Raw genomic sequence first — 19405 nt, forward strand, 5'->3', positions numbered from 1 at the left:
ACGTCCCCGCAGGCCCCGCCCCCTCCCCGGTTCCCTGCACCGGGGCCCGCATGGCGGCCGGCACGCGCCCGGGGGCCGGACCTCGGTCCCGCGCTGCCATGGCCCAGTGGAGGAAAAAGAAGGGGCTGCGGAAGCGCCGAGGCGCAGCCTCCCAGGCCCGCAGCAGCGACTCGGAGGACGGCGAGTTTGAGATCCAGGCGGAAGATGACGCCCGGGCCCAGAAGGTAGGAGTGCGGGGCCGGGGCACACTTAGGAGCCCGGGCCCCGGCTCCGCGCATCGCCCCGCGGCCTCGGTTTCCCCAGCTGGGGAGTGGGCACGGCTGAGGGTGGGGAGAGGTCGGCTGGCTGGGGGTCGGGGACAGGACCGCCAGCCTGAGCACGTGTCTCTGTGCCCGTCACGCCCCGGCTGCCGACGCTAGAGCCTCTGCATTCAGGGGCCGGGGCCCTCGGGCCTTCCTGGCCGGCTTTTGGTCGTCGCCCCTCATTGGCTACCTCCTGCCCAAGGGGCGGGTCCTAGCTCCCTTTGGTCCAATGAAAAGTGCGGGTGCCGAAGCACTGACTTCCAAGAGTTTGGGGGATTCTTGCCGGGTTGAATTAAGCGGAGGCCGGGCCCCTTGGCTTGAGAGTGACGCCCCCAAGACCCTGGATAACTAATAGTAAATTAAACTCGCGTTTGCTGACCGCTTAGTATGTGCCAGGCTCCACGCTAAGAACTTTACAAGCCTTACCATGTAATCCTCATACCAGCTCTGTGAGCTAAGTGCTGCCATCTCCATTTTCCAGAGGACCCTGAGGTCTAGAGGGGTTAAGGAACTTGACCAAGACTTCACAGCTTGTGAGCGGAAGAGCCAGGATTCAAATCTCTGGTTCCAGGGCCCGTGCTGTTTCCACTACTGAGTGCCAACTATATGTAAAAGGTGGAGGGTCGGGTGTGAGCACCAAGGGGGCAAAAGAGCTAAAAGCCCATTATTTCCCACAGCCCTGTGCCCAGCCGGTGCCTGGCACAGAGTGGGTCTGGGTAGGTAGATGAAAGAGTGAGTGTTTAGATGAAGAGAGGGATCTACGTTTCTCCAGGTCAGGGACCAGACTGGATCTGATTATGTTTCCCCACCCCAAGGGAGCCAGTGCTTGGCGTACAGTAGGTGCTCTGTAAACGTGGAGAAATTGCTAAAGCACAGGAGGGCAAGGTAGTAGGTGCCAAAGAAGAGCCCACGGATATGGTTCCGATGACGAGCTTTGCCCTGGTGCGGTCCTGTGTTCAAATGTGGCCCAACCCTGTACTGGCTGTGGGACTTTGGAGACGTTGCTTAACCTCTCTGTGCCACATCTGTAGAAGGCAGAAGTTTACACATGTGTACAAGACAGAGGATTATATGTGCCTCAGAGACTCATGAAAGGATTAAATTACAGTGTTCACGCATTCTACTCCTTCAGTAAATATTGCTGGGGCACCAGTGGGTTCCAGGTGCTTTGTTTTCACATGTCTAGAACAGAGGTTGGCAAACTTTTCCTGTTAAGAACCAGGTGGTAAATATTTTAGGCTTTGTGGGGCCATATAAAGTCATTGTCTTCTTTGATGTTTTTACAATCTTTTAAATGTATAAAATCCATTCTTAGCTCACAGACTGCACTAGACACACTGCAGCTCTCACCCAGACAGTTGTAGGGGGCCACAGAGGATCACAGACGAAAGAACATAGATTCTGAAGCCACGGTTCAAATCCCTGCTGGTTGTGTGAGTGTGGACAGGTTACTTCATCACTCTGTGCCTCAGTTTCCTTCTCTATAAAATGGACAAACTAATAGTCCCTACTTCATAGAGTAGCCGTGAGGATTAAAAGCGGGGTAATTTTATATAAATGCTCAGAGCATCACCTGGCTTAGAGCGAGGGCCACAGAAGTTTTAACCATAATTATGAATTAGTGCTCTGTAAGTGTTATTTCTGAGAGGAAGGGGGACAGCTCTGTGGTCTGCGAAGTCTCCCCAGAGGAGGTATCTGGGTTGGATATAGCCATGCTGGGACAAGTAGGTCCTGGCTAGGCAGGAAGGAGGCTGCACTAGAGAGAGCAGAGCTGGGAGGGGTGATGGATCAGAAGGGGGCTCGGGAGAGGGGGACAGGGCAGCTTGGAGAAGTCTAGTACCACACACACAGTACATGCTTTGATTGGCCCTCTAGAGTTTTTAATTTTGAGGGTTTTGGATGATAGACCAGGATGACAGTGATGATAGTACCACCATTTATGTGCTGGGTGCTGATCTAGGCTTTACACTTACCCATTTAGTCTTCACACGCGCTGTGAGACAAACGCTCTTGTCTGTCATCCCTGTTTCCCAGATGGGGAAACAGACTCGGGAAGATGAAGTCTCTCGCCTGAGGTCTCACAACTGGCAAGCGATTGAAACGTAGGCAGTCTATCTGCACGGCCCACTCTCTGACCCTCTGCCCTGCCCGGGCCCAGTCATGGGGAGCCCTTTAGCAGAGAAGTCACGTGATCTGGTGGGGGCATCATCGGCTTGAATGGAAGGGTGCCCACAACAAGATAGTCCCTCTCCCTTCCCGCAGTGGTCTGATTGTGCCTGGCGTGACGCTGCCTCTCTGTTCCTCCCTCCCAGCTGGGACCTGGCAGACCCCTGCCCACCTTCCCCACCTCGGAGTGCACCTCAGACGTGGAGCCAGACACGCGGGAGATGGTACGCGCCCAGAACAAGAAAAAGAAGAAGTCCGGAGGCTTCCAGTCCATGGGTGGGTGAGCCAGGCATCCGAGAACTTTGGGGGAGTCACAGCAGGGGCTCATCATGCCCTCTGTGCTCTGGTACTGATGTCTGCTTGAGGCCCAGCTCTGTGGTAGGCATCGGGTAGACTGAGGACTGACCCAGTGAGAGAGCAGATAAAGCAGACTCAGGGCAGCGCTGGCGACAGAACAGGTGAGGACGTTCAGGGATTTACTGCAGGACAAAACACATTTCAGAGGAGAGGGAGGAAAGGTGAAGTAGTGGGTGGTATCGGGACACCTGGCTAGCGGGAAGGAACGCTGAATGAACTCTCTTTCTTGCTCTTTACAAATTAGTAGCATCTGGCACAAAGATTAAATATCAAGATGAATATTTTTATAATTTTAAAAAGCCCTTTCTAAGTATGATCTGAACATTGTCTAATTTAACTTTTTTTCAGTTAGATGTATATTTACAGGAAAACAGTGTAAACTAAGTTAAAGTAAATGCTGTATCAGGGACGTACTTGCAACTTTGGGGGCAGTTAGAGGATGAACATCTGTAGTATACAAAGAGCTTTTACAAATCAGTAAGAAAAAGATACCCTGATGGAAAACTGGGTGAAGAAAATGAAAAGTCGACTCACAAAAGGAGTTTGGATGGCGAATTAATATATTAAAACTGCTAAACTTTTATCAATAATTAGAGAAAAAGCAAATAAAAACATCTACACGTGGCTACTTTTCACCTTTCCAGATCATAAAGATGAAGGGTTGACCAAAAAGCAGCTACAACCGAGGTGCATCCTGCCCCCAGGCCTCCCATTTCCATAACGCCAAGTCACGTTCAGTATCCAAAGGCCACCTCCTTCCCCACACAGGGCCACGTGCCTCGTCAGCACCCATACGCACGCCCATCTCAGGCCCTGGCCACTTCCCACCCTTTTCTTTTAGCTATAAAAAATTTCAAACATTTAGGGCGCCTGGGTGGCTCAGTTGGTTAAGCGACTGCCTTCGGCTCAGGTCATGATCCTGGAGTCCCGGGATCGGGTCCCGCATCGGGCTCCCTGCTCGGCGAGGAGTCTGCTTCTCCCTCTGACCCTCCCCTCTTATGCTCTCTCTCTATCTCATTCTCTCTCTCAAATAAATAAATAAAATCTTAAAAAAAAAAAAATTTTCAAACATTTAAAAAAAATAGAAAACAGTAAGTCTCCCTGTACCCATTGCCATTGTCAACTGTCCCGTTTCCTCCACAAACCGCCCTCCACCCCAGCTTGTCCCCAGCATCCTGGAGGATTCTGATGCAAATCACAGACATCCCTTCTCGGTATCCCTGAATACTTCCCACATGACCTTACCACGCCTGCAACAGGCACAGATCCTCAGCAGGGCTGAGACCCCGCCACTTTGAGACCCCAAGTTGTCTCACGAGTGTGTTCAAGTCAGAATCCACATGAGGTGTATCCCCCCCAGGGGGTAGGTTTGTCTCCTAAGTTTTGTTCTGTCGCCGTTCTTTTCTTCTTGCTTTTGACGTTGATGACACGGTCATCCGTCCTGGTTGGCTTTCCGCGGTGTGCCGCGGGGGCTGCCCTCCCCCTGACCATCCATGTGTCTCTCTCCCAGGCTTGAGCTACCCGGTGTTCAAGGGCATCATGAAGAAGGGCTACAAGGTGCCAACACCCATCCAGAGGAAGGTATGAGACGGGGAAAGGTTAATGGGGTTTGGGAGGAAGGGATGACCGACTTGGCCCTCCTGTCCAGCCTTGCGATCCCCACCCCCTGTCTGGGCTGTCACAGCTGTCTCCCCTGACTCTGGCTGAAGCCCCCCACAGCTGGTCCTTTTCCCAGGTGGAGAAAGTTGGCCTCTTTGCCATTTGAGCTTCCCCAAGGCTGCCCACTGCTGAGCCCCTGCCCAGGCAGCTCGCAGGCACCCCATTATCACCCCTACGTCGTGAGCGTTGTCCTCAGACAGTTAGCCAAGAGGTGGACAGTGATTCTCTGGGGTCCCGAGGAGGAGGATCAGACAGGGAGTTAGAGTCTGGCTTTACCTAAAGAGGGGTGTGTTCCAGCTGTGGAAAGGGTTGGGAATAGTGAGCTGCTCATCCCTGGAAGGGTACAAATAAGGCTTGGCAGGAATGGGCGCAGGACTGGGCAACAGACCCCTAACCACTTACCGAGACCCCGAGTTTGCCCACTCCCTGGGGGCTCGGTGCTCTGGATCGTGTGGTGCAGGGGGCAGGAGCGGACCCTGCCCCTCCCCCACCCACTTCCCTCCAGACCATCCCGGTGATCCTGGATGGCAAGGACGTGGTGGCCATGGCCCGGACCGGCAGCGGCAAGACGGCCTGCTTCCTCATCCCTATGTTCGAGCGGCTCAAGACCCGTAGCGCCCAGAGTGGGGCTCGTGCCCTTGTCCTCTCGCCCACCCGCGAGCTGGCCCTGCAGACCATGAAGTTCACCAAGGAGGTGTGCTGGGGCCGGGGCCGCTGGGCTGAGCTGGGGCCGGTCAGGGAGGCCTGTGCGGGCTAAGTCATCTCTCTCTCTCTCTCTCTCCCCCACCCCCCTCTCCCCCCCGCACAGCTCGGCAAGTTCACAGGCCTCAGGACCGCCCTGATCCTGGGTGGGGACAAGTAAGAGCCCCCTTGCCCCATGCCACGGGGGATCGACTGAGCCTGGGCAGCTTAGGAACAGCGGTGCTGCTCTGCACACCCCAAAGAGAAGGGGAAACATGCAGTAATGCAGTAAAATGCCACAGGACTTTCCCACACGACTGCCGATGGGTTCGGGTGCTCCTAGGGGAGCTGGTGGTGCACAGGGTCAGCGCTCAGGCAGCACGGTTATACCTGTTTCAATACATACCCCTAACAGTGAGCTGTCGCACAGAAATCAAGGAGTAAAGTTTGTGATAGCTCAGATGTGAAAAATGTAGGGTTTCCTGCTGTACTGGTCCCGTCTTTGGGGTGGCAGGCACCATACCTATTCCCCAGATGAGCAGACGGAGCACGTGATGGGCCCAGAGCTGCGCGTCGAGTTGGTGGTCGAGCTAAGACTGGAACCCAGTCTCCTGCCCTGTCCCACAGGCTTCTCCCTCCCAGGGCAGCCCCTTCCTTCTTGTTCTCTTGGAATGTCACTGTGACCGGTCACTTTGGATTCTGAGAAGAATGTTTGGCTTTTAAGTGTTCCGTTGCCTGCATTGTAATTTGTTGTCTCTGGAGCCCATGACTGTCTGCAATGCCTCCCGGGGCTAGGCCAGACTCAAAATCCTGGCTCCCGTGGGCGTCCCAAGGGGGTTTCAGAGGAGGACCGGAGTCAGGGCCGTGTGCCCGGGCGTTTAAGAACAAGGACAGAGAGATCCAGGCCGCCTGGGATCTTGGGGGGCTGGTGGTCCTGGGGTTAGTTGGTAGGTGGCACTAGAAGCAGGGGCGGGGTGGGGGCAGTTCCGGGGCTGAGCCCGTCTCTGGGGAAGTCTTCGTGGTATCAGTCCTTCTATGTCTGAACTCGTGTCTTGTCAGGGCAGCGCCTTTGCCCAGAAGCCCGGCAATCGCCTTTCCCTACTTCGGAGCCTGGGGGCGGGGTGTGGGCCTCACCTGGCCACCTGGTTCTGGAGAGGGAGAGGGACTAAAGTGGCCTGTGTGTCGAGCTGACACCTCCTCTTCCCCCTAGGATGGAAGACCAGTTTGCTGCCCTGCATGAAAATCCCGACATGTGAGTTTGGGCTGAGGACGGCGGCCTGGGGTCTCTTCCCCGACGGCCAGCTCCTGGGGAGTGTGAGGAGGGCTCTGCCGGGGCCCCCGGGTGACCTGGCCTGCACACCCCTTACAGAATCATTGCTACCCCTGGGCGCTTGGTGCACGTGGCTGTGGAGATGAACCTGAAGTTGCAGAGTGTGGAGTACGTGGTGTTCGATGAGGCAGACAGGTAAGACCACACGCACTCCCCTGTGCACCTGCACCAAGGTTGGCCCCGAGACCCGGAAGAAGGACTTGGCCAGGAGAGACCTGCGTGGCCGCGCTCGAAGCAGTGTTTCCCCCAGCGTGGGCCACAGACCTGAGGCAGCACCGGGGCTCACAGCTGCCTGCACCAACAGTTTTTATTTTGTGTTTGTATATTGTATTTCTTCCTTTTAGGGCTATGGGAGGAAACAGTAAAACAACAAACACATGATTTCAAAGACATACAAAGTAGCACAAAGCTGGGAGCACCAGACTGGAGCCCGACAAGGGTGGGATCACAACCCAGCTCTGTGAACTTGGGCAAATCTGAGGGCTTATGGCCCTTGGTGGGCTCATCCACAGACAGGGGACTCACTAGCCCCTACTGGCAGGTGCTGGGAGAGTCAGTGCTTAGAAAGCCCTCAAACCGTGCCTGGCACAGAGGGAGGGCTTCAGCATGACACGGAGCCGCGTAACTGAGAACAGACTCAAGGTTTTTAGGTCATCACTGCTGGGCATGTGGTGGTCACACAGAGAAAAAGTGAGCTAAAAAGTGAGGTAAAGAACCATGTGGGACACATACCAGTCCACGTGGCAGAGAGTGTGCGGGGGGCGAGGGCCACGGGTTTGGAACTCGCTGGAGAAGCCCCTCTCCTGACCCCCGCCCTCTGTCCCCCAGGCTCTTTGAGATGGGCTTTGCCGAGCAGCTGCAGGAAATCATCGGCCGCCTCCCTGGGGGTCACCAGACCGTTCTGTTCTCTGCCACGCTGCCCAAACTGCTGGTGGAGTTCGCCCGCGCGGGTGAGTGAGCCGGGGTGCGACTAGGGGCCTGGGGGGCTCGTCCTTCCGTGACTACCCACCTCCGCCCCCCTCCCCCCAACACCTTCCCTGTGCCAACCGCAGGCCTCACGGAGCCCGTGCTCATCCGGCTCGATGTAGACGCCAAGCTCAACGAGCAGCTCAAGGTGAGGCTACCCCCGTGCCCATTCCCGAGCCTGCAGCCACGGCCCTGTGAGCCCACCGTGGCCCCTCTCCCCACAGACCTCCTTCTTCCTTGTGCGCGAGGACACCAAGGCTGCCGTGCTGCTTCACCTGCTGCGCACCGTGGTGCGGCCCCAGGACCAAACGGTGGTGTTTGTGGCTACGAAGCACCACGCCGAGTACATCAGCGAGGTAGGGGGCGCCCTGAGGGAGACAGCTTGGGGAAGTCGCCGCTGGGCCAGCCTCCTGGGGACCACCACCTCCTCTGCGGCAAGCTTGGAGCTGCGGCTCCGGGTGCGGCCACCAGAGGGCAGTACCAGAGCTGGACACAGGCCTGGCCAGGGCTGGTCCTCTTTTATTCTTTAACTTTTTATCATAAGGAATTCCAGGGGCACCTGGGTGGCTCAGTCAGCTAAGCGTCTGCCTTCGGCTCAGGTCATGATCCCAGGGTCCTGGGATTGAGCCCCGGGGCAGGCTCCCTGCTCAGCATGCTTCTCCCTCTCCCTCTGCCCCTCCCCCTGCTCATGCTCTCTCTCTCTGGCTCTCTCTCGAGTGCGCGCGCTCTCTCAGATAGTTAATAAAATCTTAAAAAAAAAAAAATTCTAAATACACACTAACGTCAGCAGACAGCATCACGAACTCCCAAGTACTCAGTTATCAACTCACGCCTAGTCTCGATTCCTCTGATATTCCCCTATGTCCAGGTTATTTAGAAGTACCTCCCCCGCCCCCAATCCTGCCATTTTCTGTAGATTTTCAGTGTCCCGTGTATCTCATGTTTTAAAATGGAGGCGTGCCCTGCAAGCTGGAAGCTGGGTAAAGTGTCCTAAGCTTCCGGGAGCAGCGTGGTGGAGTTTTTCCATACGCATATGCCTGGGACCCTCAGCATGGGGCAGTCCGGGTGTCCCAGAGGCTGCCAGGGCCCTTTGCCAGTCGTTCCGCCTGCCCCAGAGCAGCCACACCTGGGGTCTGTTATCTGAGGATGCAGTTCACTGGGTTTCCTGTGGTTGTTGTGCATTTAACGGTGCTTCCTTGTGCAGCTGCTGGGATCACTGATGAATAAAACCAAAATAGTAATTTTTAAAGAGCAGTTAACACTGTCACGGAACTTCTAATGTCCGAGGCCCGGGGTGCCTGGGTGGCTCAGATGGTTAAGCGTCTGCCTTCGGCTCAGGTCATGATCCCAGGGTCCTGGGATCGAGTCCCGCATCGGGCTCCCTGCTCCACAGGGAGCCTGCTTCTCCCTCTGCCTCTCTCTCTCTCTCTCTCTCTGTCTCTGACTCTCATGAATAAATAAATAAAACATTTAAAAAAAAATTCTAATGTCCGAGGCCCTGTGCTCAGCTCTGTATACATATTAACTCATTCAGTCCTCGTCACAAAGCCACAAAGAAGGAGCTATTAGTCTCCTCCGCTCTACAGACGAGGAAAGCAAAGGCACCGAGAGGTTAGGTAACTTGCTCAAGGTCACGCGGCCCGTTAGTGGCAGAGGCAGGATAAGGTTGGTGTCCCTACGGGAGACCTCTGCATTGATACTCCTCCAGCCCCGCAGAGAGGTGGGAGGTGATAGAGACCTCATTCGTACCGACGAAGCTACCACACCACAGCTACCCCTCAGAGCTAGGATTCAGACCGGAAGCGCCCCCCACTCTAGAACCGTCGGTCTTCCCACCACATCCTGGCACCCCTGCCGTCTGTGTCCTGGCTTTCTCTCCCGTCCCCTGCCAGCCCTCTTACCCCTTTCCCTCCCTCTTGTCTTCACTCTGAGCAGCTGCTGACGACGCAGGGGGTGAGCTGCGCCCACATCTACAGTGCCCTGGACCAGACAGCCCGCAAGATCAACCTCGCCAAGTTCACCCACGGCAAGTGCTCCGCCCTCATCGTGACCGACCTGGCAGCCCGCGGCCTAGACATCCCGCTCCTCGACAGCGTCATCAACTACAGCTTCCCTGCCAAGGGCAAGCTCTTCCTGCACCGCGTGGGTGAGGAGCCCGGGGCTGGAGCTGGCCCAGGGTGGGAGCTGAGGGTGCAGGGTCCGGTGCTCCAGGCGGAGACATCGAGGCCTGGGGAAGGGCCCCATAAGGTCGAGTCTCTGGGGGATGTGGCCCAGGCATGACTCGCATGGCTCTGAGCAGCTCTGGAGCTCTCCTGGGTTCTCTCTCCCTTTCCTGTCCTGGGGCCCGAGGACATGTCCCCTGACCCCCCTTCCTCCTCACAGACCTCTCCCTGAAACTCTGTCTTTTTAGTTCCTTTCCTTTAAACCTTTGCAAGATTGAACTAACACATGGACCCCTCTGCCTCCTGTTCGTCCAGGGCAGACAGGAAGGAGCGCCTGACTTAGTCGAGTCAGCACGTGGGGCCTACCTTCCTCTCTGCCCTCCCAGGCCAAGGACTCTGTCATTTTTCGGGGATAAAAGTAAGGCACGCACATAGTAGGGAAACTGGAAAATGAAGCAAAGCACATAGGCAGTAAGCCACGTGCCTGTCATTGGTGAAATGACAGCAACTGGTGTGTCGTCCCCCCGCCCCCCGCCCCCAGTGCGCCTCTTGGGCCTGGGTGAGAGCATTTTACTGGCTGTTTCCATCTTTACAACCATTCTATGTAGTGGGTGCCAGCATCATCAGCCCATTTTGTAGATGAAGAAACTGAGGCCAAGGAGGTTCATAACTGGCTGGGGGTCATACAGGTAGCAAAGTGGGACAGCTGGGGTTGGAACCCCCTCTTCACCACTATCCCTCCTTGCCTCCCTGGTGGCACGGCTATCATTTTAGTGTGGCTCTTGTCACTGCTGCCTTTTTAAAAATCATGGTAAAAAGCATACGTAACGCACAATTACCATTTTAATTGTTTTTAGGTATAAGTTCAGAGACAGTAAGTACATTCATAGGGTTGTGTAGCCATTACCACTGTCCACCTCCAGAACCTTCTCATCTTTCCAAACTGAAACTCTGTCCTTGTTAACCCTAATTCCCTGGCCTCCCTCCCCCAGCCCTAGGCAACCACCATTCTATTCTCTTTGCTTTTTTTTTTTTAAGTCATAACTATGTGCTTCATTTGTAAATACAAATAAGCTAAATGCGCGTCCATGAGAATAGAATCTGGCGGGCAGGTTCCATATGATTGAACATTGTTGAATAAGTAAATTCTGGCAGCCCATGCTGGGCCCCGGGAGAATTGCTTCCACCTTCAGTCGGGGCATGTGGGAGGCCTCCATCCGGGTCCCGGGCTGCGGGTCTGGGGGCCTTGGCTCCCTGTTGGTTGCCCTTGCCATGTCCATATAGCTCTGGGAAGAGCTGGCTTGTGGGTTTCTCGAGGGGTCCACAGACCCCCCCCCGGCAAAGGGAGTTTCTCATGTGCTCTGTGACCCACAGTGTGAGTCAGACCACCCCAAACGAATCTTGCAAATGTGGTGACACTTTGTTGTTGCAAATGCAGAAACAAGCCAAAGGTAACGTTACACTTGGATTCCCTTAACACAGAATTAGAACCACGCTGGACATTCTCTCTTGTCACCTTTTTCTTGTGTCAGCCTATGTTGTGTGTGTTTTCCGTTCACCATTAAACATCACTGTGTGACGGGTTGGCAAATCTGTTTGTAAAGGGCCAGATAGTAAATGCTTTAGGCTTTGAGGGCATATAATCTCCCTGGTCTCTGCCACTGTAGCTCGAAAGTAGCCTTAGAAAATTTGTAAATGAAAGAGCATGGCTGTGTGCCTATAAAACTTTATTGACACGAACAGGTAGGGGGCCAGCTTTGGTCACTGGCCACAGTTTGCTGGCCCCTTTCCTCATCTGTGTAATTCCCACCATGTGGTCATCAGCTAAGTCATTTAGCCAGGCCTCTGTCAAGTCTCGAAGTGGTTTCCAGCTTGGGCTTGTTTCGGGCACACTGCCGTAGGCACCCTTGAACGTGAATCTTTGGAGCCTTCGTTATTTCCTTGGGGAAAATCCCCCAAAATGGGGATGCCGAAGACTTTGGGTGTCGATAAGGAGCGCAGGTAGCCTTATCTTTATTTCTGCTAACTTCACAGAGCACGGTGTGGGCTCACACGCTTGTGCAGGGAACCCTGGTGACCGTTGGTGCCCCTTCTCTTACAGTCAGGGACAGCAGCTCAGCGAGGTGTGGCCTTGGCCTGGCCCACACCCTTAGAGTCAGGCCAGCGGGACTCACGCTGGGCTGTAGGGTCCTTTGTCTTGTCCTCAGCTTGAAGTTTTTTCTCCACAGGCCGTGTGGCCCGGGCTGGCCGAAGCGGCACAGCCTACTCCTTAGTGGCCCCAGACGAGGTCCCCTATCTGCTGGACCTGCACCTGTTCCTCGGCCGCGCCCTCACCCCTGCCCGCCCCCATGAGGGGGCCTCAGGTGAGTGGAGGCCGGCGCACTGGAGCAGGAATCTCTGTGTGTCCACTGCGGAGCTCATGGTGCAGGTCGGGGAGAAGCTGTCCTGGCTTTGGGAGGAGGCAGGGCCGGATTTGACCCCGGGGTAAGAGCCCCATTATTTTAAACTCAGAATTTCACATACAAATCCAGATTCCTCATGTCTGTTGGAAAACAGCTGGGTCTGACTGCTAAGTCTGCTTTTTCCTGAGGTTGCCGTACAGGCGGTGTGGGCCATGTGCCCGGGATAGATGGGCCCCCGGGGTTCACGGCAGCCCCTGCCTCCCCTGCGCCTCTCGTCTGGCCCCTGCGGGCATCTGTTTGAGACCCTGCCCTTGACTAAGTTTCCGGGGCAGCCCAGGCAAGCAGAGGTTCATTCAGGCTGAGCTCACAGAACTTCCCCTTATTCTCTGTGGGGTGGGATTGCATGGGGTGGGCAGCGGCGATCATGGTAGCCTCCTCCCGTGGTCCTGCTGTGTGTCCAGCCCTTGGTGCACATTGTCTCCCGTGTCCATCTGAGAACACAGGGAGGGTTGCTTCACAGGTGAGGCCAAGCCACTCATCCCACATTGCTTATTACTCAGCAGGGAGGTGAGGTGGGAGCGCAGATTCAGGAGGCCAGGTGTAAATGGAGCCTGCACTCGGGGCAACCCTGCCCACATTCACTGAGCACCCCACTGTGTGCTGCATCTGTGCATCAGAGGGTCGGGAGCACCTGCAGCTCAGCCGCCAGGCCCATTATCCAAATGCAGATTCTGGAGCCCTCGGCAGACCTCCCAGGTTGAGACCAAGCAGTGGGGGTGGGAGCGGCAGAGAGAGGGAAGGAGCCCCCACAGCAGTGTTCCAGCAGAAGCCAGCCATGGAGTAGTTATCTGTTAGGGGAAGGCCATCCTGCATTTGCCCCAGCACTAGCCAGGGTGGGCAGCATGGCCCAGGACCGGCTTGCTGCAGAGGAGGTGGGCAGCCAGGCTCTTGACCCAGTATACGGGAGCTGTATCCTGACACCGCCCTGCAAGCGAACTGCTGGGCAACACTGGACCTCTGCTGAGCCTCAGTCTCCTCTTCTGGAATGTGGGGTTGTTGTGGGGACTCAGTGGTCTCGTGGGAGAGTCAGCAGAAAGCACGGAGCGAGCGAGTGGCTTAGGCTCCGCAGGTCATAGGCCCCATGGCAGCCCCTCAACCCCGCCATTCTGGTGCAAAGTTAGCTAAAGACAGTAGGAACGGGGATAGGAAACGATCTTCAGGAAAACAGGCAGTGGCTCTTGGGTTGTAATTGTGGGTGCCCGGTCGAGCTCGGTCAAGTGGCTGGCCGGAGCAGCTGCTCCATAACTGGGGATTATCTCATGATTTGGGGGCCTGGGAGGGGAGGGCCGGCCGCGGGCCGCCAACGGACTCCATGTGTGTTGGCAGGCGCGGTCAGCGCGGACGGCGTGCTGGGCCGGGTGCCACAGAGCGTGGTGGACGACGAGGAGGGTGGCCTGCAGAGCACCCTGGCGGCGTCGCTGGAGCTGCGGGGCCTGGGCCGGGTGGCCGACAACGCTCAGCAGCAGTACGTGCGCTCCCGGCCTGCGCCCTCGCCCGAGTCCATCAAGAGGGCTAAGGAGCTGGACCTCGCAGGGCTGGGCCTGCACCCCCTCTTCAGTGAGTCCCTGCGGGGGGTGGGGGTTGGGACAGTGGGCTGCAGGTAGGCCCCCGCGGAGCCTCCCCGGCCTCAAGCCTCCTCCCCACCCCCACCAGGCTCGCACTTCGAGGAGAAGGAGCTGCAGCGGCTGAAGCTGGTAGACAGCATCAAGAACTACCGCTCACGGGCGGTGAGTAAGGGGGTGGGAGAGCCCGCGGGTGCCCGGGGGTCACGGTGGCTGCCACGGAGCCGGGACTCTGGCTGAGCTCCTGACCCCAAGCAGGACCCCAGCGGGGCTTTTCTTCTGAGCTTGCGGCTCTGCCTCACCAGCATCTCGAGAGATGCCCCTTGTTCTAGAACCGTCCCTGCTGGCCTGCAGCAGATGCCCCATGTGGTAGCCATTTCCTGCTGCTTCTAGAGGGGTAGACTGAGGCTCACAGAGGGGAGTGACGTGTGCCGGGCCTGTCAGCGGCCTGGAGCTGGCTTTCCATCACCTTTCATCCCCTCTTGACTCCCACTGGGCACCCCATCTGGGGCCTGTGCCAGGCATGCACAGAAGCACAAAAAGACCTCCCCGGGAGTGGGCGAGGCTGCCAGGCAGCCAGTATCAGGGGAGAGGAGCTGGAGAGGGTCATGGTAGAGAACACTGGTTTCAGAGCCAGGTAAACCAGGGTCAAAATGCCACTCTCACTTGTCTCAGCTGTGTGACCTCAGGTTGGCTGCTTGCCCTCTCTGGGCCTCCTTTCTAACGGTGAAATGCAGGTAACCAGAGTACCCGCCTCATAGAGTTGAAAGGACTTGGGGAGGAATGCCATAGGGAACCCACCAGGCTGGTGAGGGCAACGCTGGGAAGGAGGAGGCCAGTGGGTGAAGGACTCGTGTGTTCCTTCCACAGACCATCTTTGAGATCAATGCCTCCAGCCGGGACCTGAGCAGCCAGGTGATGCGCGCCAAGCGGCAAAAGGACCGCAAGGCCATCGCCAGCTTCCGGCAGGGGCGGCAGGGGCGGCAGGAAGACACAGCTGGCCCCGCCCCAGGCTGCTCGGCACCCCAGGAAGAGAAGCCCGAGGAGGAGGAGGCAGCGGGAGAGAGTGTGGAGGTACGGGCCCCGCTCTGGCCACCCTAGAGGCTGGGCCTGGGGGTAGAGTCGGGCGGGGGGGGGGCTACCCTCAGGGCTTTGAGCGGTCACTGGGGGGGGATGCCGGGACTCCGTGTCCACCTCCCGTCAGGCTTATGGTATGGCTCCAGTGTCCCTTGCCCAGAACCCCAGTGCCAGATGTTCAGGATCCAGAATCTTTAGGGTGGGCACACTGTGTATGATATGACACAACGTTGAGTCTGGGGTGTCACCGCCCTCAGATGCGTCAGGGGGTCCCCCCACAAGGTGTGCCGTGCTAGTCCCCACACCGAGGGGACAGGCCCAACCTAGGCAGCCTCATGTCGGCTCAGCTTCTGCTGCCAAGTGAATTTCAGGGAAGCTCGTTTCCAGAACCTTGTGGGCTAGGGCGCTGCGGCCAAGTGACTATGGCACAGGTCCAGGGCCCATGGGGCAGATTCAGGGCGGCGCTGGAGGGTCCCCAGTGGCGGCTGTGTCGTTGTCCTCCTCACCATGACAGTCTCAGCCTGAGGTCGAGGGCAGGTGGACAGGGGCCGAGCAGGGACTCTTGGCAGCAGCGAAGGCATGACACAGGCAGCCTCAGACATGGGGCCTTCGTCCCGGAAGGCAGGCTGGGGGACGCGGGCACCCTGTTTGCCTGGTGGGCAGGGCCACGCATCTACCAGGATATTCCTCTCGTATTTGATTTGCACCGAGGGCTCAGTAGCCAAAAAGTACAGGTGAAAACTCCTGGACTAGTCCGTACTGTATAGAGCAAGGCCAGGCCCAGAAAGGGGCAGGGCCTTGCCTTGGTCACACAGCCTGAGGCACCAGGCTGGGGCTGGCAAGTGGGTCTCACCCCGGTTGGCCCCCAGCCCCCTCCTCCTGCACCCAGCCTGCTCCGCTGGGGCCGAGGTTGTCCTGCAGTGCACATGAGGAAACAGGGTGCAGATGGAAGCACCAGACTTCTAAAGTCCCGGAAGCCACTGGCCCTTAACTCTACCTGGACTGGCAAGTGGAGAGGCCAGTGGCTTCCCTGGGGGCTGTGGGTGTGACGCCGGGCCTCTGTCTGCCAGGATGTCTTCACGGAGGTCATGGGCCGGAAGCGGCCGCAGCCAGGACCCAACCGGGGAGCCAAGAGGCGGAGGGAGGAGGCCTGGCATCGGGACCAGGAATTCTACATCCCCTACCGGCCCAAGGACTTCGACAGTGAGCGGGGGTGAGTGGCTGGCTGGTCCTGGGGTGGGGCAGGTGGGGCCTGACGGGCCCTCCACTGACCCTGTGGCGTGCCCCCACCCTTCGTCTGCAGCCTGAGCGTCGGTGGGGATGGGGGGGCATTCGAGCAGCAGGTGGCTGGCGCTGTCCTGGACCTGATGGGGGACGAAGCCCGGAACCTGACGAGGGGCCGGCAGCAGCTCAAGTGGTGAGTGAGCAAACGAGCAAGTGAGCATGCACCCCTGCCTGCCCTGTGGTTCCACGCAGCAGACAGGTGGCCCCTGTCTGTCCTGACTCCCGTTTGTTCCCCTAGAGCAGGAAATATCACCAGCCCCATCTGGTTGTGTGCAGCATGGATTGTGAGCCCTCCTGTGTTGTCCCATGTGGTCGCACACAGCAAGGACAGTGACCCCCCCACCACATCCTGTCCCTTGATTTGATCGTACACAACAGGGATCTTGATCCGTCTGTCCTTCCTGCTAGCTTGCCTTTCTCGACAGAGCTCATGACCCATCTCTCCCGTTTGGACTCTGGTTCCAGAGAAATGGTGTGACTCACCCAGGGTCACAGAGCCAGGAGGTGGCAGAGTAGGATTGGGCACCCCCGCTAGGCCCCCAACCCTGATCCAGACCCCCCAATTCCCAGTGACCCCCACACCACCTTTTGAGACCTGGGCTGCCAGGAAGAGGGGAGGCGGGCAGGGAACGGGCCTTTATTGAGCACTTGCTGTATGCCAGACATGGGCGGGCTGCTTCCCTTGAGGGGGTGGGGAGGAAACAGGCGCCCCAGGCCACCTCCTGCCACATCAGCTCTCCCAACTCTGCCTCCCGCAGGGACCGGAAGAAGAAGCGGTTTGTGGGACAGTCGGGACCGGAGGACAAGAAAAAGATCAAGACCGAGAGTGGCCGCTACATCAGCAGCTCCTACAAAAGGGACCTGTATCCTGAGGGGCGGGGCCCGGGGGCGGGGCCGAGTACCCCCTAGAGGCGGGCGTGGGGTTGGGGCGGGGCCCAGCGGCCTCTGGCCCTGCATACTCTGGATGTGGGGGCGTGGCCGAGCACCTTCTGTTGCCCCACCCCCTGGAGGTGGCACCTGTATCCGCTGGAGGGGGTGCGGGACCTGCTCCCCGCCCAGTGGTGTCTAGGGCATCATGGTCCCGCACACAGCCTCCTTAACGCGCGGCTTCCCAGCTACCAGAAGTGGAAACAGAAACAGAAAATCGATGATCGTGACTCAGAAGACGAAGGAACATCCCACCAGCGAGGCCCAGAGCGAAGAGGTGGGAAGCGGGGCAGAGGCCAAGGTAATGGTCCTCAAAGCAGTTTGGCACGTGGTCCATTTGATCATCCAGGGACTTGGTTCTCTCTGGTGGGGCTGAGCCCTTCCGCGGTGCCAGGCTGCTGTGGGATTTGAACGGGCTCTGTCCATTCCCCTCAGCGTCTCTCCTCTCTGGCTAGGTCTCTTCCGTTTCTCCCTCTCTGTCTGTCTCTGTCTCTGGTTTTTTTGGAAGCTTCCTCTCTGTCACTCCCTCTCTCTGCCTTTCTCCTCATTCTGTCTTTGTCTCCTTTTCTTCCCATCTCTCAGACTTTCTGTTTCCATCTGTCCCCCTCATCATTTCATTCTTTGTCTCCTTTCTTCCCGTGTCTTGGTCTTTCTGTCTCCTTTCTGTATTCATCTGTCTCCCTCATCATTCTCTTCCTTTCTCTACACACGCATCTCCCAGTCCTTGTTCTCTCCTTCCCAGTCTCTCTTTCCCGTCTTGGTGTCTCTGTCTCTGTCTCCATCTCTCTGTGCCTCTGTGGACGTGCCCTGCCTGGGCCTCGCACCCCTCACGGCTCAGCTCCCGGTTTTACCCACTGCTCTGGGCCTGCTGGGCCAGGGGGTGAGGATGGCCTGTGGGCTTCAGGAAGGAGCAGCCATTCTCCGTCTGTGCTTTGTCCTCCTTGGAGGTGATGGGTCCCTGTCAGGCGCCCTGGCCCCCGTGGAGACAGCTGGGGCTGCCTTAATGATCATCTGTGTGGGAGCTCTGAAAAGGTCACTCTTGCGGGAGGGGAGGAGCCAGGCAGGGAGAGGGGACGTGGTAGAGGAGGGGGCACCCAGGACTTAGTGGGGAGCCAGGGAGGCAGGGGTAAGTGCCCTCCCAGAGATCTGGGAGAGCAGGCTGGGCCAGGGCCACTGACGTCTGCTGCCGCCGCTTTGCTCTGTCACCTTGGGCACATCCCTTCCCCTCTCTGGCGTTCTCTGACCTCTCTCCTGCCCGAGGAAGCTAAGCTAACAGCCTAGGGCGTGCAGTCCGTGGAGGCAGGGATTGGAGTCTTTCTCAGTCAGTGCTGGGTCCCCAGTGCCCGGCGTAGAGCACATGCTCAATAAATCTCCATTGGATGGTCTGTAACCATGATAGTGCCCTTAGGAGGCCCTTACTCTGGGCTGGCTCTTGTTTTGAGCATGGTAACACGCCTCCCCACCTCCTCCTCACTGGGACCCGTGAGGTAGGTGCTGTTATCTCTGATTCAGAGTGGGGAACAGAGGCGCAGAGAAGTTAAGTGACTTGCTCAAGGTCCGAGAGGTCATGGCTGGGATTTGAACTTCGGCAGTGTGGGCTTGAGGGTCCATGCTGTTGACCACGACAGCAAACTACAGAAGCTTTATTGAGTACCTACAATGAGCCAGACCCTGGGGCCACAGCAGTGAACCCAGAATGGGAGCAGGGTGGTGGTGGGGGGAGGGCAGTCTGGAGGCTCCTGGGAAGAGGAGGCCCTAGGAGTGGACTGGAAGGCTGAGCTCCCTGCATCCCTGTCCTGGCAGGTGCGTCCCAGCCCCGCACCCCAGGCGCCCCTGCAGGCCGCGTGCGCTCAGAGCTCAAGACCAAGCAGCAGATTCTGAAGCAACGGCGCCGAGCGCAGAAGCTGCGCTTCCTGCAGCGAGGGGGCCTGAAGCAGCTCTCCGCCCGCAACCGGCGCCGAGCCCAGGAGCTGCAGCGGGGCGCCTTCGGCCGGGGTGCCCACGCCAAGAAGGGCAAGATGAGGAAGAGGATGTAAGGCACGTGACCCAGCCCCCTGGCTCCTCACGTGGTGCAGGGGTGGACGTCAGCAGACGTCCCCAAGTGCCACCGCGTGCCTGGCCCTGTGCCGGCCACTGGCGGAGCTCCCTGCAAAAGAGGGGTGCTGCCTGGCCACACAGGGCAGTGGCCGCCTCTGCCCGAGGTGGAGCCTTTCACACAGGGTCTTCAAGGGCGCGTGGGGGCCGGGGGGTTGCCAGCAAGGTCAGGACGGCCAAAACCCAAGGTGGCCACTCAGCTGCTGCTGCTTCCATGTGTTCTGGGCAGTTCCTGAGTTCAGAGGTGGTGGCCACTCGGGGCCGAGCCCTTAGTGCCTAAGGCCCAGTGATGTATTTTTAATGTAATAAACCTTTATTGAGCACTTCGAGTGGACGGGTTGTGCCGTCTACCCAAGGAGCTGGGAGGGGCAGACCC

At 57.8% G+C, this 19405-nt stretch overlaps 1 protein-coding gene across 1 annotated transcript; it reads left to right on the forward strand.

Annotated features, from left to right (window-relative positions):
- Positions 1-28: 28 nt before the first annotated feature.
- Positions 29-19358, forward strand: DDX54 (DEAD-box helicase 54). Its single transcript, XM_028116641.2, has 20 exons — positions 29-224; positions 2615-2744; positions 4336-4406; positions 4990-5178; positions 5293-5342; positions 6376-6417; positions 6535-6630; positions 7324-7445; positions 7548-7609; positions 7686-7817; positions 9397-9607; positions 11852-11986; positions 13412-13642; positions 13739-13812; positions 14518-14721; positions 15795-15937; positions 16028-16141; positions 16767-16871; positions 17124-17236; positions 18739-19358. Exons 1-20 carry the CDS (start codon positions 51-53, stop codon positions 18969-18971), a joined length of 2631 nt encoding a protein of 876 aa, XP_027972442.2. The 5' UTR covers positions 29-50; the 3' UTR covers positions 18972-19358.
- Positions 19359-19405: the final 47 nt, after the last annotated feature.

Source organism: Eumetopias jubatus, unplaced genomic scaffold (assembly GCF_037043125.1).
Source record: "Eumetopias jubatus isolate StellerSeaLion01/CBP00866 unplaced genomic scaffold, mEumJub1_p1.0 scaffold_16, whole genome shotgun sequence".
NCBI classification, from domain to species: domain Eukaryota; kingdom Metazoa; phylum Chordata; class Mammalia; order Carnivora; family Otariidae; genus Eumetopias; species Eumetopias jubatus.